General features: G+C 35.2%; 1 protein-coding gene across 1 annotated transcript in view; it reads right to left on the bottom strand.

The window, feature by feature from the left end:
* The window catches only part of HDAC9 (histone deacetylase 9), a 939,997-nt gene that overhangs the window by 295,407 nt on the left and 624,463 nt on the right, over positions 1–20,127 (bottom strand). Inside the window, exon 15 of the mRNA XM_043589049.1 lies at positions 6,705–6,882. Within this exon, the coding sequence (XP_043444984.1) occupies positions 6,705–6,882 (178 nt within the window). The remainder of the gene's footprint in view (positions 1–6,704; positions 6,883–20,127) is intronic.

The raw sequence follows: 20,127 nt of genomic DNA, 5'->3' as shown, positions 1-20,127 counted from the left end.
AGAAAGACTTCTCTATACTCAGGAATTAGTGAGCAGGGGCACCTAGGTGGCTCAAGTTGGTTAAGCATCGGACTTCAACTTAGTTCACAATCTCAAGGTCGGTGGATTCATTTGATGGGTTTGAGCCCCATGCGGGCTCCATGCTGACAGCTCGAAGCCTGGAGCCTGCTTTGGATTCTGTGTCTCCCTCTCTCTTTGTCTCCCCCCCCCCCATTATTCTCCCTCTCCCTTTCCATCTCTCTCTTCCTCTCTCTCTCTCCCTCCCTTTATCTCTCTCTCAAAAATAAACATTAAAAAAAGAATGAGTGAGCAAAAACAAACAAAACAGATGAACAAAACCCAGAGCCTGTGAGAATATGCTACAAAAACTGTAAAGGAAACACCATTCCTACTAGTTAGGTCAGTGAAGATGATTTACTATAGGAACCAAAATAAAAACTTAGAAAACTTTTTGGCATCCCCAAATGTTAAAAGAAGCCAAAATAGAAGCCAAAAGCGAAATGGAAAATTATTATAAAATAAAAGACAATAAAATAGAAGCCAAAAGCTAAATGGAAAGTTCAAGCTAAATTAATGAATAAAAAGAAAGATGGATAAATACTGCAAAGAAACAATAAATAGTAGCAAAATTAAAATCTAAACTGGAGGTAACAAAAGAGGAATTTACATTTCAGGAAACTGAATCGGTGCTACTGAATATAAACTTAGAGATGTACACAATGAGCAGAAAATATGAAAGTCAGAGAAGAGGAATCTCAACAAAAAGTTGTAATTTCCCTCAAGGAAGAATTCAGAGTAATAGAATAATATAAAGAATTAAAGAATTTTTTCCTAACTAGAAAGAGACATGTACATGAACATGTATCTGCAAATGCTCATCTTAAAGATGATTTGGGTTTTTTTAATTAACAAAATAAAGAAAACATACTATAAGGCTACAGGAAAGAATAAACAGGCTGCCCACAAAAGAACATATACTAGTATGAATTCAGACTTCTAATCAATGCTAAACAGAAACTGTCCAAATGCTTGAGCATTTGGCTCTATTTCCAGACTTTTCAGACAGAAAACATGTGCCCCAATAAGTCTATGTCCAACTATGCATGCATGAAGGTAATAGGATGATAATATTGTCAGGCACAAAAAGCCCAAAAAATTAAAAATTAAAAAACCATAAATATACGTAAGTATGTATATATGTTATATATATACTTATAAATATGTATGCTATGATATATATTATGATATATATGTGATCAAGTTTAGTTAATCTCCTAAATAAACAAAATAGCTATTTTTATCATCTTCAGTAAGATTCAGATGAGCAAATTTTTGAAGATTTTTCAGGAGAAATTCCAAGTGCATATGTTTGAAGATGGTAATCTCAAAACTGATTCTTTTCCCAAAGGAAATTAATCTCTCCATTCTGATACAGGTAGTAACAGAAGTTGCTCTAGAGGTTTTAAAACACACACAAACATACACACACAATTACACACATACACATATACTTACCAATACACACATGTACATGAAAAGAACACAAACATACGTATACATTTTCTTTATTCTGTTAAAGAGAGCCACATAGGAAGATGAAAATACACTGAAAACAAATCCATATTTTACTTATGGTTACCTCTGTATGATGGAATAATGGGTGATTCTTCTTTATAGTTTTCTAGGTTTACCAAATTGCCCTCAATGAACATGTATCCTTTTTCTCTAATTAATAAGAATATAAATATCACCCTAAAATTTGATGTAACATACCAATGATAGTTTTTTGTATAATTTTCAGTATTTTGCGTCTATTTACTCTCATTTCACTCAGTTGTTCATTTGTTTGTTGATTTACTTGTTTATTAGACAGTAAATATATATAATAAGCACCTTCCTTATACTAGCCATGTATCTAAGAAATGGGGTTAGAGAAAACAGAAAAACAGTCTCTTTCCTCATGGAGAGCCCAGTGGAACACAACGCCTGAAATAAATAATTAAATACAATATTTGGGGAAAAATCCAGTTTGTTATGAGGGATCATAAAGAATTCGGATTTAGCTGATCAAGCAAGGCTTCTTGAAGGAAACAACATGTAAACTAAAACTTGAAGAATTAACCAGAGTTAGCCTGACTTGGGAAAGTATCTTTCATTGAAAGGAAGGAAGGAAGAGAAGGAGGGAAAGAGAGAGGGAGGGAGGCAAAGAGGGAGATGGAGAGGGAAAGAGAGAAGGAGGAAGGGAGGAAGGGAGGGAGAGTGGAAGGGAGGGAGGGAGGAAGGAAGGAAAGAAGGCAAGCCAGTGTTGCTATTCTCACACTAAAATATTCAAATGTATTTCACTTTCCATCATGCTGTTTCACCCACTAAATGCCAATTGAAAAATTCTTTCAACTCAATTATTTTTAATGGCTTTCACAATGTTGGTTTGGTTTGAGTACTATGATTCTATTCACACTACACACTGACTAGAAAGATAATATCACAAAAAAAGAACTTCCTCACAAATTATGTAAAGCAGCCTAGCACTGGGAGAAAGACCTTAAATTGTACTGATAGGGAGGATAAAGCCAATCAAATTCATTTGCCATTAAATCTTTGTTTCAGGGAATCTCATTTGGTACAATAATACCTTATACTCTCCAAGTCCTGTTGTGAGCCATGGCCAAGCCTCATCTCTATTAGAAAGACCTGAGCAGAAAAGATGACTATGGTAAAGAAAACAAAATACACTGCCCTTTCCTTAATTATCAGAAGTTATATAAACAATATGTCTTGGCTTTACATAGAAAAAAACCTCTACCTTTTAAATTGAATATTACAAAAAATGAGTATTAATACTCAGATTCCAATCATAAAATCCCTTTCAAGGAGTATGTGGCAACCTGGCTTTACAACACATATTCTTCATTATCATTAGAAGCATCATAATCTTATACTCTTCTTGCCCATCCTAGAAATAACTGTACTCAGGCATTGTGTAGGACCACCATGTAATGGCCACATATTAATCCATTTCTTGGTCCATTCAAGTCTTCACAGGAAATAGTCCAAAGACTTCATCCTACAACAACGGACTGAAATCACACTCATACAACATTTTCCACTTGAAATACTAATTTGTTCTTTTCAAAAAGCGGGTGGTGTGGCTGCTCTATCTCGTTGCTGAGAATCCACATGGAAGGTGAAAGTTTGAAAGGTGTGCCTTGAAAATTATGTGAGTTAAGTATTAGATAACTTTTTAGTCACCACTCTTACAGAATGGATTTAAGTAAATCACCTACCTTTGTAACGTACTTTTTTCTCCTCCTTCCTTTTTAGTGGAACAACTACTGAGCATGTGAGATTGTATACCATTCTTTTGAAAAAACCTAAATATTACCAAGGAATATACTTGAATGTCACTTTTGATTTTTTTAACTGTATCTATAGCAGATATTTAAAAGTCAAAAGAAAAGAATTTAGTGCTTAAACATACTTTTAAAACATACTAAAAATCAAAATCTTAATAGTTCATCTCTGAAATCAGATCATTAGAAATACTAAAATGAGGGATCCCTGGGTGGCTCAGTCGGTTAAGCTTCCGACTTCAGCTCAGATCATGATCTCCTGGTTCATGAGGTTAAGCCCCGTGTCAGGCTCTGTGCTGACCATTCAGAGCCTGGAGCCTGCTCAGATTCTGTGTCTCCCCCTCTCTTTCTGCCCCTCCCCCCACTTGAGCTCTGTCTCTCTCTCAAAAATAAATAAATATAAAACAAAATTAAAAAAAAATACTACAATGAATTTTGAGATCATGTGGATCTCAAAGATTCTCAGAGAGAATGGAGGCTACAGGAGAAATTTGGATTAAACACTTTGTGGAACAAGCAGAGTAATGATGGTACGTTTTGTTTCCTTTGGATTTGGAAAAGCACTAAATGAGAGTTAGCAACCAAATATGTATTTTTAATCAGAATGGCAATGGAGGAGCTATTAGCATATATGTAAATAACACACTTTGTATACTTTTTTTAAAAAATTGAGCCATTTTAAGAATTTAAATGTTAGGATGCAATTTTTAAGACCAAGTGAGAGAATAAAGTTTTTCTCTACCAAAGTATATAATGTTAAAATCACTTAGTCATTCTTTTTTTTTAATGTTTTTATTTTTGAGAGAGACAGAGAGTGAGTACTAGTGGGGGTGGGACAAAGAGAGAGGGAGTCACAGAATCTGAAGTAGGCTCCAGGCTCTGAGCTGTCAGCACAGAGCCCCACACGGGGCTCAAACTCACGAACTGCGAGATCATGACCTGCGCCAAATTCGGATGCTCAACTGACTGAGCCACCCAGGAAGCCCCACTTAGTCATTCTTTAACTGGAACAATAATTACAAAGCAACTTTCAGTATTTTCAAATTTGAACTATCAATCCTAAGTGTTTATGAGTGTGTGTACATATATACATTCTATGCAAACTAATGTTTGTTGATTCAATTAAAATTTACTGTCTATTAAATATAAAATACTGTTTTTAAAAAATATGTGTATATAATCATTTAGACAAGAAGTGTGCTTAAGTCCATTAAATATGAAAACAGTCTCAAGCTCACTTCCCTATTTGTGTTGCTGACATTATGAGAAAGAAACTAACCATCTGAAATGATCCAGTCTTTGGTTTGAATGATTAGGTTGTTTGTCATGCTTCTATTAGCAGTTATAGTCTACTTTTCACCTGGATTCTTCTAAGGCCTCCAACCCTGTCCACCTGGCAACACTGCTTTCTCAAGCTTGTAGTATTATTCTAATATTCAGAAATCTTACTTTATTCATATTTAAGGAACATATAAAAGCAGAGGAAACCAAAGCATATCAGGAAAGGGTCACCCCTCTTAACCAAGATAAGAAAATCAATCAATAGGATTTCAGTAGTAGACAGCGACATACTGTAGGAACAGCACCACAAAACTTTATGATGAAGTTCACTTTTAAACTAAGGAAATAATTTTGAGTGAATGGAATTACCACCATGATAGGATGATCACTGATTGCTCTGTGTTCTCTGAAAACTTGTGGCCAAAATAAAAAATATTTTCTAGAGAAAGAATTTAGAAGAATGTAATTCTTGAAGGCTACCGATCTGAATAGCTACAAATAGTACTCCTCTGCATCACATATCTGGTTTTGAGCAAAAACTCTCTAAAGACCAAGGACAGAACCAGGCACAACTTATCCCATCAGATTGTGCTGACAATGGGCTACAGTCCTGGCTTATCTGGGATACCAGGGCAGGTCTGTTATGCTCTAATACAGGGATCTGAGGCAGTGGTTAATATGGTACAAGAAATACTTGCAAATATACCTAGCCTGTAACTCCTAGTATGGAATGTTGGCCTGTGCAATAACACCTTGCAAAAAGTCGTTCCTCTGCATACTTATTAAAGATGTCCGTCAAAGTTAAATAACTTGGCCATTCCATTCATTGATTTTTATTTTTATTTTTATTTTTTTAATTTTTTTTTTCAACGTTTATTTATTTTTTTGGGACAGAGAGAGACAGAGCATGAACGGGGGAGGGGCAGAGAGAGAGGGAAACACAGAATCGGAAACAGGCTCCAGGCTCCGAGCCATCAGCCCAGAGCCCGACGCGGGGCTCGAACTCACGGACCGCGAGATCGTGACCTGGCTGAAGTCGGACGCTTAACCGACTGCGCCACCCAGGCGCCCCTCATTGATTTTTAAATAAAGATGATATCAAAGCTTGGGAATGTGATTTTAGAAAAAGCATTTTAACTTTTCCCAGCACAAAGGGTTGTATGAGGTCACTGAAGCCACAAAAACAAACTCGAATCCTGAAAATTGATTCAAAAATAAATCAGATAACCTGTAAGAGTCTTTGAGAGAAGGTGCACATGAATTCTCCCATGCTGCATCCAAGTTATGAGTTCCTTAGGGCTATTTTATCTTTCATTTGATCAGCCACAAGTTTGAGAACATGGATATCTTATGGATCCTATTCTTGTGAAGACAGAAAGGAGTATTTATCCACATGGATATTTACAGAATAGTTCCTTTGGAGAGGGAAGGGCACCCCTTTTTTGTGTGTATGTTCCAGCCTTGACCTTCCTCTGGCCTTTGTTTTCCTCTGTAGCCAGGTTCTAAAATAACACAGCTGTAGGCAAAGGAAGAGATTGGTCAAATAGCCCACCCAGAGGTGCCATAATAAATGGAAATGAAACTAACGTACGTAGCATTAAGCAAGGTTTGCCCTGGCCAACTGCCTCCCAGGAGTCATCTAAATGGCAAGTCAGAAGAAAACAATGAAACAAACAAAATGTGAAGAACAAACGTGGGGAGAGGCACTCTTCAGAGTCAAATAAAGCTGAGCATCATAAATTTCCTAGTGGCCAGGACTACTAGGAGGAAGAGACTGAGGAAGAGTGCTAAAGAATGTTGTAGGGATTTTGTTTCCAAAAGGGATCTATGCACCTGTTGATATGTTTTCCAGGCCCTTGAATGATAACAATTTATGAGGCTATTAATACTAAGCCCAAGATTTATCAGATGTGCTGTTTGTCTTGTGGCCAATATAACCTCATAAAATTTGGGTTGCATTGGGTTAAAATGAGCGTTCTGCTATTGGAGTTATTCAAAGCATTTAAATTGCTTAATCCCACAAGAACGGTGTATGTAGCCTGCCTATTAGGGAAAGTCTTTAGGGATTCCTACCAGTTGCAGAGCCAGGCTGGAGGGGGCAGTCCATTTCTGGATGAGGTAAAATGGAGGCAGCAGGGGAGGAATGAGTCCTGGAGACAAGACGATGTTTCTCTAATCCATCCATGCCAACCACAGCCAGCTGAGCTTGGCGCACTGAGCGCACACGTGTGTGCTGGGGCTCCAGGAAGGGCTGTTGCCAAGAAAAGAGCACAGTAGAAAGAAACATGAGACAAGCATTGAGGGAGACACTGAGAATGACGTGTAAACAAATTAAGTTCATCAGGTCAGAGACATAATAAACGGTGTGAAGGAAAAAGAAAAAAAAATAGAGAAAGGGAGAGAAAAAACAAGATCTAGTCAATAAATCCATTCAACAGATGTTTTCACACTGACTTCCAGGGCCTGTCTGCCTGGCTAAGGAGGAGGTGATGGCAGGAGACCTGTCAATTTGAACTGATTGAAAGAAACAGACCTTTAACCTCAAAAGGAACATCAACTTAGACTCGTTTCCTATCTTGATAACAACATTTGAATATAGCTCCAGAATTGTTGCAACACAAAGTGGGAAAACAATTCAACTGCTTTCAAACTGCCAATAAGGCTGAATTCTGAAAATTCTATCTTGAATTTATTCAGTAATATTGGCAATAAAATTTATGGGAACCTAAAATTACCAATTATATGGCTATATTTTAATACATTTCAGCCTTCATATTATGGTATAGAACAATGAATTTTTCATAGGTTGAATGGTATAATCTCAATAAAATAAAAATTTTGTTTCTTTAAAGAGTATTAAATATAATCTCAGCGATTTAACAATGTTAACATGTTTCATACTGTAGTTATCAAATCAAAAGCCTGAGTTTGGAATTCCTCGAAGATTCACTTAGTCCATACTTCTGTCTCCAAAAAAGACTATCTCTAAAACACAGACAAGCAGCTAATTTAACTATCAATATTACATACTGAATATACTTCCTCTTCTTCAAAATCAGGGAATTCCTAACTCTTGCACTGCTTTTTATGATTCTTTCCTTTTCCATATGCTTAACAAATGTGGAAAATGGCTGAACAGTGATATAAAAGATGATTTGATTATTACATGCCATAGAAATTGATATGCCAAAAAGTTAAGAAAGTCTTTTAAGTATAAGACTAATTCCTGTAATTTTAAATTTTTACATGCCTTTCTGTTTTGATCTACCTGGCTAGCATTTACTCTTTCAAGACTGGATGCAAACATTACCTCTCATTAGTGAGGATTTGCCTTACACTTCCTATTAGGTTAGGTGCTAGCACCCATTATTTGCGATGCTTGTATTTCTAGCACAAGGCTTGTTATATCCTAAGTGTACAAATTACCCACTTAGAATGCTAACAAATCTACATACAACACAACTGTACTCAATGCATATTGCATGGTTTTATGTCATTATTACTTCCCCTGTATATGAGTTAATGGCGCATATTATGATTATGAATATTTCATTACAGACAACAGGCAAAGACTGCCCAATTTTTTTAAAAATAATCTTTTAAAATTAACTTTAAAATAAGTTGTAATTAGTGTATATGCACATATTGTTACTGCTGTATACAATACAGCAGAATAACTGTACCATCAATCAGTCAGTTGGAAGTCATCTGTCACATACTCAGGCTTTGGGCATTGACTGTGATGATAAGGATGGCTTGGTCAAGACCTAGTTCTAGTTATAATAGTTTTAACACTTTGACAGGAGTTTAACTCTCTTGTTTTCTTGAGTGCTTCCATCTATAATGCCCTGAGGATACAACAGTAAGTATGACACAGTCCCTCCTCTGATGGAATTTATAATCAGAGGGAATGCAAATGCATAATCATGACTTGGGGAATTTTCTACGGGGAAAAGGGGTTTTTCTGCATTTAATCTAAAATGCATGAGTAAACATCTACCTGAATGTCTGTAATCTCCATTTCTCTGTCTCTTCCTACTGTAATTTCTTTAACCCTCATCTAACCTCATGCATAAGGCCTTTGATCACCCTATTCCTAAGACAACCCATCTTACTTCTTTCTGCAAGAATTATCTTCCTAAGGTCCTCCTGTAAGCAAGAAGTTGACACAAAAGTCTCTGAAGGAAACTGAAGTCAGAACTTCCCTAGCCTGGCATTTGGGACTCTATGACCTTAGGCCAACCTGCATTCTCAACATTAGGTCTTCTATTCCTCTTCCAAGTTCTAGCCCAAATCCTATCTACTGTACAACAAATATCATTCCCAGGGCTGCATTCTCATTGTCATGAGCCCTGGGCACTATTAACTTTTTTGGGTTCCTTCCTCCATAAGTAATTATTAGAAAATTACATTCTATGCTTATATTGCCATACAATGGATTTTATATATATTATATTCTCTATTTTGATTAAAACATTAAAATTTAAACATTCTGGGAGCACCTTCAAGTATCATGGGCTCTGGGCATAGTGTCTACTGTGTCTATGGAGACAGTGGCCTTAGTCCTTTGTGTTCCACCAATCTTTTGTGCATCATCCCTCTAGGTGTATCTATGAAGCTGCACATTCAGCAATCATGAACATCCTCTAAGAAAAACCTGTAATTTTCCAAAGAACCTTTTTAAGCTACCACATTAAATGTACTTTCACTTTCCATTACATTCCCAATACACTTTTTCTCTCTCCTTCTCCTTGCTGTCATCTTTTCTCTATTCGACTTACTGCATGCCATAACCACTTCCTGAGCTCATACTGTGTGGCAGATACTTTGCTGGTGTGTGGAGCCATTTTTATGTTCATTGTCTAGTCAGAATACAGATACTAAATATTTCTAAGTATAATGTAATCATAAATGCAATGAGTGCTGTATAGAATAAATGCAAAGTGCCATAAAAATGTAAAGAAAAATCTGATATAGAGGTTGAGGGAACTTGCATCTAAGAATGTGATGTTTAAGATGTGAAGGATAAGTTGAATTAGGTAAAGAGTGGGGACAAGCTCTAGACACACTGTGTGTGTGAGACAAATTATCTTTGCATGTATAATATGCAAAGTTTTTTGAACCATGGACTGGATGTAACTCATTTCTGAGTTACATTTTTTGAGTTTATTTTCTGCTGCATTGTATATCTTGTTCTTATGCTTTCTTGAACCTAAATAACTATTTGCACATTGAAAATATGTAACATATTTGGAAGTTAAAGGCCAATAATATAACCATGTTTTAGATGACTGGGGTTACTGAATGGTTTTCTCTCTTAACTAAAGAATCAATACTGTAAGAGCTCCATGTAAATAATATCACTGACTTCTTTTTAAATAAAAGGGGTGCCTGAGTGGCTCAGTCAATTAAACGTCCGATGTCGGCTCAGGTCATGATCTCACGGTTCATGGGTTCAAGTCCCACATCAGGGTATGTGCTGACAGCTGAAAGCCTAGAGCCTGCTTCATATTCTGTGTGTCTCTCTCTTCCCCTCACGTTATGTCTCTCTCTCAAAAATTAAATAAATGTTAAAAATTTTTAAATAAAATATATTTATTGCTTACTTGAGCTTCACAGGAACCTTTTGAGATAATGGAATAATACTTTGCTAAGCCATAAGCATGAAACAAATGTTACATCTTAATACAGAACTTCATAATCAGGTAGGCAAAATCCTACTTATCCAATCTCTACTATTAGGAATATGGCAACACAGATAAGAGACAAATAACTACTTGTTCAGTAGTAGTTATTTATTTATCACATATAAGTGTTCATCCAATATCTATTGTACATGCAGAAGAAAAGAAATCCCATGTTGGGTTGTATAGACACGAAAGTGAATTAACCACGGCTCCTGATCTTGTGGGTTGACATTCTATATTCAAGCACTTTATCCCTAGTTGGTAAGTTCCATAAGGATAAAAGCTTTGCCTATTGATTCAGATATTCCAATGTAGTGTTTCAGATGTAGCCAGTGTTAATAAATACACGATAAGTGGGCGCCTAGGTGGCTCAGTCGGTTAAGCGGCCAACTTCGGCTCAGGTCATGATCTCGCGGTCCGTGAGTTCGAGCCCCGCGTCGGGCTCTGTGCTGACAGCTCAGAGCCTGGAGCCTGTTTCGGATTCTGTGTCTCCCTCTCTCTGACCCTCCCCTGTTCATGCTCTGTCTCTCACTGTCTCAAAAATAAATAAAATGTTAAAAAAATTAAAATAAAATAAAATAAAATAAATACACGATGAGTAAATAAATACTCAGGAGATAAATAGCCATCCTTAAGATTGCTCTACAGGGATAAAACAAGAGAGCCTATTATAAGCAATCATAACATAGTCAACCAAAGAATGGCTAGGTAAAAATATAAGAAAATAGACACTAAACAATTATCAAAAGATGATACTCTGAAATCATTTAGGGTTAGAGCCAAGAGATAATGAAAGAAATGAGTGATTTGAAAATTATTTTTCCTTTGTAATTTTATGAAGTTTCCAAACCTTCTATGTACCATGCATATTAAAACTTTAAGAAAAATGGTAAATGGTTTTAAAAATACACAGTCAAAACTTAGACATAAGAGCAGACATAGGTCAAATATTTTTGAACCTTCTACCAAAAAAAGGACTAAAGAAGTGAGAAAAGATTATTCACTTTCAAGAGTTGACCACAATTATATACCCTTTTACAAATGAAGTATGGCTTTTAATATATAGGGGGAATCTTGATAATCCAGTAAGGCACACATTACCATGCTCATATTTGACAACAAAGTATCACAAAATGGTAAGCCACTTTTATTTCTGATGGTTATTACTCCAAAGCAATAAAATGCTTTCTGCTTGAGGCTGAAAAATGAGACAAATTTTTTTTTTATTTATTCTAAGAGAAAGAACAAACAGGGGAGGGGCAGAGAGAGAGGGAGAGAGAGAATCCCAAGTAGGCTCCACACTGTCAGAGCAGAACCCAAAGAAGGGCTCAAACTCAAAAACTGTGAGATCATGACCTGAGCCAAAGTCAGATGCTTAACTGACTGAGCCACCCAGGTGCATCTAGTTAGTATTTTTGTGTTGTAGCTGGAATTTACTGATGTGTTTCACTACACCTTTTTTTTCCTATTAGCAATTTTAATGAGAGATAATTTTGTCCGTATTTTCCATAATTTTAAGTACAAAAGAGAATGTTTCTGTCGCGTTTTCAGAAAAATAAAATGCTTAAGAGCACAAAACCTATTGTTACAAAAATTAGATGGATACCCAAACTAAACTTTCATCTACTGAGCCTCACTGAAAAATGTGTCATGCCCACATGAATAATAAATACAATGTCCCCTCAAAAAAAGCCTTTTTGCTTAAGATATCTTTTAAATATACTATCTTGAGGCTATTTCTTAAGCATACATTAGTCCTTCTTTCTTCAGGTTATTTAATTGGTGCTTTGGTTTTGATTGGTTACTTTGCCAGACTGTCATTCTGAGAAACTGTCTCAGGTTACTAACTGTAAGACAACATTTTCTTATATGAAGGAAGTAAGCGGTTCAGGCCTTATATGCCTGAACATCATCTGTCTCCTCCCACTAACTATAAATTACTTTCACAGTAGAGTTACTATGCATCCATTTTATAAATTCTTCAGTAATGCCTAATAAGACATCAATGTCATTGAGGCCCAAGCCTTTCTAAATATGGGGGATAGGCATTGCTGTCCCTTTGAAAGTGGGTAGGAAAAGGTCTTGAAGTTTTCTGTATGGCAAGCACAATGTTCTTCCTTAGAGTAAAATATTTATTTAGAGGTAGCTTGCTAATGGAGATTATGAGGTAATAAAGCCCCTGGGCAGAGGCAACATCAACATTATATTTTTCTTTAATTTTTGGTTATGTTTCTGTTTGGTTTTGTTTTGCATTCTTGTTGTCATTGCTTAAGGACCTCTTTTATGGCTTCTGGGTTTTCACTTTGTTCTGGATGGTTACATTTGTTTCCAGACATGTGGGTGGCTGCTCATTATGTGTGATAATCAGTATCATTATGCAATTTCAGCAAGAACAAATACAGAAATAAAAAATTATAGTGTTTCATCTTTGAAATAATCAGTGAAATAATCAGAATTATTTGAATTAGCTTATTAAAAGATAGGACCTAAAAGAAAAAAATATCATGGGAAAACAATTATGAAAAAAGTTAAAATTTGATTTCCAAGGCCATTTCTTTAAAGAATATATGTTCCTTCTTTATTGGCATTATGAGCAAGTTGATTTTCTTTTTGGTTTCACAGTGTTTTGAACTTCAGGAGTCTTGTTTTTCAGAAAATTAGAATCATAAATATGCCTAGAGCCTATCTTGTAAAATGCCAAGGGCTGCGGGAAATTTGCATGTTCTAAAGTATTTGTATTATTCAGGATGGATGCATAAATACTGATTAACTTTAGACTGTTTAAAACTAAACATGCATGTTAATAATTTAAAAGGTGCTTAAATAAAAATGATGTATATAACTTTAAAGAAGACAAAAAAATTTTGGAAAAGAGAAAGGGAACCCTCTTGCACTATTGGTGGGAATGCAAACTGGTACAGCCACTCTGGAAAACAGTATGGAGTTTCCTCAAAAGTTAAAAATAGAACTACCCTATGATCCAGCAATCATACTACTAGCTATTTACCCAAAGAATACAAAAATACAAATCCAAAGGGATACATTTTATATGCATAAAATAGATGATGGGGATTAAGGAGTGCACCTGCTGTGGGGCACCTGGGTGGCTCAGCCAGTTAAGCATCCAACTCTTGACTTGGGCTCAGGTCATCATCTCATGGTTTGTGGGTCTGAGCCCCATGTCACTGACAGTGTGGAGCCTGCTTGGGATTCTTTCTCTCTCCCTCTCTCTCTTCCCCTCATACTCTCTTTCTCTCTCTCTCAAAATAAATAAACTTTAAAAAAAATGGGGCCCCTGGGTGGCTTAGTCAGTTAGGCACTAGACTCTTGGTTTTGGCTCAGGTCACGATCTCACATTTCATGGGTTCAAGCCCCATATCAGGCTCCACACTGACAGTGCAGAGGCTGCCTGGGATTGTCTCTCCCTCTCTCTCTCTGCCCTCCCCCACTCACTCTCTCTTTCTCTCTCAAAAATAAACTTAAAAATTTATTTTTTAAAAAAAGAGTGTACTTGCTCTAATGAGCACCAGGTATTGTATGGAAGCATTGAATTACTATATTGTATACCTGAAACTAATACTACACCATATGTTAACTAGAATTTAAATAATTTTTAAAAAGAAAAAGAAACGACAACTTAAATTTATTAAAATTAGCCATTCTGATTAAAAAAGAAGCAAAAGAAGCAGTAATATAAAATAAATGGAGAAAAAATGAAACATGAAAAAAAGCTGAACTATAATGCACAAAATGAGATGCTAGGAACAAACCTCAATTTATTATTAAACACAGGTGATGTGAAGGTACTCAATTTACCATTTAAAAAATGAAGACTATGGATTAGGAGATTAGGTTAAGACAGACCAAGAGCCTTCAAAGCCCTGAGTAAGTCATATCGATTTAACTCCTGTGCACCCAACTCTAAGGACTGCAAGAATCTATCCTACAGCAATTGATTGCAAATCAAACACTTTAATTAAGCTAAGCCCTTACTAGATTGGTGGGCCTCCATCCCACAAAAATTTAGTTAACAGCTAAACACCCTAATCAACTGGCTTCTCTCCCCTTCTAGGAGGAAAAAAAAAATGCGGTAGAAGCCCTGGCAGTATTTGAAGCTGCTTCTTTGAATTTGCAAATCAATGTGATATTTCACCAGAGAGCTTGGCAAAAACAGGGCTTCAACCTCTGTTCTTAGATTTATAGTCTAAGGCTTTACTCAGCCACTGTAGCTATGTTCATAAACCGCTGACTATTTTCCACTAACCACAAAGATACCAGAACTCTCTACCTTTTATTCGGTGCCTGAGCTGGCATATAGGAACTGCCCTCAGCCCTCTAATTGGAGCTGAACTCCGCCAACCCAGTACTCTACTAGGAGATGATTAGATCTATAAAGTAATTGTCATTGCCCATGCATTCGTGATAATTTTATTTATGGTAACACCAATCATGATCAGAGGCTTTGGGAACTGAGCAAGTTTAAAAGATTTTATGAAGACATACAAAACATACTAACAAAAAAAAAAAAAAAAAGAAAAAAACAAAGGGGCAGAGGAGGAGGAAAAGCCTTGTGCAGCCATCCTGAAAAGAGACAAAACAGACTTTAGGGGGAAAATATTAGAGACCATATAAAGTTACATATAAAATAATATGAAAGTTAAATTAACAGCGACAAAAAAATTAAACCTAGGAACATAAGCTCAATATGTAAAGAGCATAAATTGGCAGAATTACAAAGAAAAAAATTAAAAATTCACATATGGTAGGAGGTCATAACAAACTTAACAAAGCGATTGAGGTTACAGAAGATCTGAATAACCCAATTCTCTGGTTATTAAATTTTGAAACCAATAAAATACTCTTTCAAGCACCTATGGAACAACTACAAAACTAATACAATAAAGCAAATGTCAATAAACTTTTAAAAATTATTATTTATAATGGAATATTATTCAGTCTTAAAAAGAAACTCTGACATGTGCAATAATATAGATGAACCTTAAAGGCATTAGGCTAAGTGAAATAAGCCACTAACAAAGGACAAATACTATGTGATTCCATTTGTATGACACACCTAGAGTAATAAATTCATGAAGACAGGATTGTGGTTACCAGGGGCTGGGAAAAGGGGGAAAGACAGTTATTATTCAAAGGGTACAGAGTTTCAATTTGGAAAGATGAAAAAGTTCTGGAGATACACTGTGGTAATGGGTGCACAACAAGGTGAATATACCTAATGTCACTGCACTCCACACTTAAAAACAATTAAATGGTAAATTTTTTGTTATATATATTTTCCAGGAAAAAAAGGAAGAATTAATATTATAAAGATCATGTATGCTGATGACATTATAATCGGAGATATAAAGTATGTAGATGAAAATATACACTATACTCTGTTATTGAAAGAATTAAAATCATAAAGATTACAGTTCTTCCCAAATTATTTCTGGAATGTTTCAGCTCATTCTAAATTTTGTATAGGAGATTAAAGGCAGAGACGAGCTATGTGAATTTTGAACATAAGGAATAAGCGGGGAGATAGGCCCAACCAAATACCTATACATACTAAAACCTAAATCATTTAACACAATAGAGTATTATTACATCATTGAATAGAGTATAATAAATTAGTAGGATAGAATAGAGAGCCCAGAAGGAGACCCATGACTATAAGGAAACTCCGTAAATAATAAAGATGCCCTACAGAATAGCAGTTAAACAAGGAATGTCTATACGTGATGCTAGGAAAACTGGTAACCTCTAAGGGGAACAATAAATTTAGATTCCTAATACTATCTGGAAAAATAAAGGATTAAAAACTAAAATGTAAAATTCACAATTTAAAATATTTAATAATGTGGAGAATATCATTCTAAAGTTGGAGAAGGAAAGGAATTTAAGTACTTTATAACATGAACCAGGAAAATACACGCCAACATGGAAAAGAGAAGAGACTAAACAGGTTGGAATGTTCACTGAGCATTTACTAGGCCCTGAAAATGAGGACTGCTGTCCATTCACTGAGGCCTAAACACTGAGGCTGGGGGAGGAGTGCCCAGGGTTCCTCCATCTGAAGCACTGCTTTGTACAAACCTAAGCACACAAAGCAGGCATCACTTTAGGTTCTGACATAAGTTCATAACAATTCAAGGCCATGTGCTAATCAGATCTGGGTCTGGGTCCAGACCACTCAGCCTAAAAGAAAAGACAAGATAAATTAGGGGTAAAATGTTTGCAAATATTTAATGAATAAAGCAATTTTTAATGTTTGCATTACATACATAACTCTTAAAAATAAATGGGGACAGAAAAATGGACAAGTATGAACAAGGAATACCCAGATAATGAAACATTTCAATAAACCAACAAATACATGAATAGAAACAATCTCAATAATAAAAGAAATGTAAATTAAAACCAACAGGGGATGCCATTTTACACTCATCAGATTGACCCAACATTTGAACTCTGATAATAGCAAGCATTAGTGAAAATACAGAGCAAGAAAAACTCATAGATGGCCTGTAGAAGGATAAATTGTTACAACCACATCAATGAACAATCCACTAATATTGAGTAAAAGTGAAGATGAACAATAAATCTACAGTAAAAATGGTAAGTGAAAAAATCAAGGAAAATAATGTATATGAAGTTAATTATTTAAGTTTAAAAATGTGCAAGTGAATATCATATACTGTTTAAATGTATATGAATGTAGTAAAAATATAAAGAGAAAGGCATGGGAAAAATAGGCAAAATTAGAGAAATAGAAGGGAGATAAGATAGGAGAGAGACATACAGGTAATTTCAACTATATACTCTATTTCTTATGTTGTATGACAATATTAAACTATTATATAATAATGTACCATATGTCATATAGTATGTATATATTATATACAATTAATTTTTTTAACCTTTATTTATGAGAAAGAGAGACAGAGTGTGAGCAGGGGTGGAGCAAAGAGAGAGGGAGACACAGAATCCGAACCAGGCTCCAGGCCCTGAGTTATCAGCACAGAGCCTGACGTGGGGCTCGAACTCACAAACCGTGAGATCATGACCTGAGCCGAAGTCGGATGCTCAACCGACTGAGCCACCCAGGAGCCCCAATATACAATTATTTATTAGATTTTATTTCTTAAGCTGGATGTTATGGATGTCCATTATTATATTTATCATTTTCTCTGTATATAAATACAGAGAAAATAAATTGTAAATGTTTAATAAGTTGGCGCATACAAAACACCAATATTATTGTAACACGATGGTTTTAGTTAAAGGACTAAGTTTTTGTATGGAGGAAATAAAGATTCACTGGAAAATACAAACAGGGGAGTTCCTGGGTAGCTCAGTCAGTTAAGCAGCCAACTCTTCATCTGCTCTGTTCATGATCTCAAGGTTCATGGGCTCAAGCCCCACATTAGGGACTGACAGTGCAGAGCCTGCTTGGGATTCTTTCTCTCTCCCTCTCTCTTTGCCCCTCCCCCCACCAAAATAAATAACCAAAAAAAAAAAAAAAAGGAAAATAGAATGAGTGAAAGAAGAAAACAAATAAAAAGTTAAAGTAGATAAGAAAAAAATAATAAAATAAGTATGAAAAAATATTTTTATTAAGTTTAAGCTAATTTAGAGGTCATATAGTCATAAAATATTCATTAATTTGTACCAACTTACACTGATAGATAAATGAATACAATAACATGTACAATTAAGTATATTTCATTTTTAGAATTTCAACATATTATTAAATTCATCTCAATGAGAAAACGACGATCCTTAAGGGACTGAGAAATGAGAGCAGAAGGATGTAAATTAGAAATGTAAAATGAGGATTTGGAATAGAAAACAAATTTAAATGTGCAAATTTTAGGAAAATATCTAAAAGGACAAAAACAATTAAAAGTAATTACTTCTAAACACTGAAACTCTGATTGCTTTACTGATTGTTATATTCTTATTGTGACTGACTGTACTTTCCAAATTGCCTAATAAGCATTTATTTTATTTTATCTTATTTTATTTTACTTTATTTTTTAAAATGTCTTTATTTTTGAGAGAGAGAGGACAAGAACATACGGGAGGGACAGAAAGAGAGGGGGAGAGAGAGAGAATCCTAAGCAGGATCCACACCCTTTGTATGGAGGTGGATGTGGGGCTCGAACTCACGGTACCGCGAGGTCATGACCTGAGCTGAAATCAAGAGTTGGACACTTAACCAACTGAGCCACCCAGGTGCCCCATAAGCATATATTTTTATTTTAGAGGTTCTTTTGAAATGTTTTACTTTATTGTAATATCAGTATTTTAATTGGTTAGATATGCTAAGGTGGTGTGCATGTGTGTATTTAAAGTAAACACGAATTGCTATTAACTCAGACAGACTTGAACAATGAAGGACTATTAGATACAAGCTACGTATGAACAGAAACTCCCATTGCGCTATTATAATCCCAGTCCCAAATTTAGAACTTGGAACATAACAGGAGCTCACTAAATTCTGAGTTTGAAGAATGTATATATTATATCTTAAAAATATGACTGCTTCTAAAAAGAGAGAGAGACAAATCAAAAAACAAGATTCTTAACTATAGAGAACAAACTGGTGGTTACCAGATGGAAGGTAGGTGGGGGGGGGATGGGTAAAATGGGTGATGGTGATTAAGAAATATAATTATGACGAGCATTGAGTAATATATAGAATTGCTGAATCACTATATTGTACACCTGAAACTAATGTAATACTGTATGTTAATTAGACTGGAATTAAAATTAAAAACATTTTTAAAAAACTAAATAAATAAAATGATAAAGTAAAAGAAACAAAAGAAATACATAACTCCTTCCAGATTTGGGAGAAAAATCTGACTCTATTTGTTTGAGCTGGTAAATCTACATAATTTTTAAATATCATTTAAATTTCTTGTGTTTCTTCTTCACAGTGTGGTTTACCAAAGAGTTTTGTGGCAATCAACAACTCTAGGTCACTAAGATATCTTATTTTAACTCACCAGTGTATTGGAATAATAACTTTATCCTATTAAAGTCATAGTTGCAACAGGTGATTGAAATGAAGTTTCAGAGAAAGTCTACACTTCTCGATATGTTACTGTGTGTATAGAAGTAATTCACTTTTACCTTAGTGCCTTAAATTAAGGGTGAGACACTGGTTGATGACATTTGGCTAAAGGCTGGTATAATGCGGAATACAGCCCAAATATAGTACCTGTGAGCAGTGGTCTCCAAAGCGAGGAATACAAGCCAATACAGTGGGGTATAAAAGAAAATAGTAGAGCTTCTACTGATATTTGGTTTTTAAATAAAAATACAAAATCAAATAAACTATACTAATATTTGATACATGAATAGACACTAGCATTTACACCCAGTCCCTGCATCAAGGATTACACAGGACAAACTCTCTGTAAGATATCCTAACATAGGAAGGGGAGTCTAATTTCAAACCTTAATATAAAACTACAATCAATATAAAGCTATAATCAAAACAGTATGCTCCTGGCATAAGGATAGACATATAAATCAATGGAATTGTACTGAGCATCCAGAAATAAACCCTATACTTATGACCAATTTATTTTTACCAAGAGTACTAAGATTTTTCAATGGAGAAAGATTAGTCCTTCAACAAATGGAGCTAATTCATCTGCATATCCACATGCAGAACAATGAAACTGACCTTTTCTCACACCACACAAAAATGAACTCCAAGTGGATCACAGAACTAAATATGAGAGCTAAATTTATAAAATTCTTTTAAGAAATATAAGAGTAAATCTTAGATGTAA

Source organism: Prionailurus bengalensis, chromosome A2 (assembly GCF_016509475.1).
Source record: "Prionailurus bengalensis isolate Pbe53 chromosome A2, Fcat_Pben_1.1_paternal_pri, whole genome shotgun sequence".
Taxonomy (NCBI): domain Eukaryota; kingdom Metazoa; phylum Chordata; class Mammalia; order Carnivora; family Felidae; genus Prionailurus; species Prionailurus bengalensis.
This window is presented reverse-complemented; position numbering and strand designations above follow the sequence as displayed.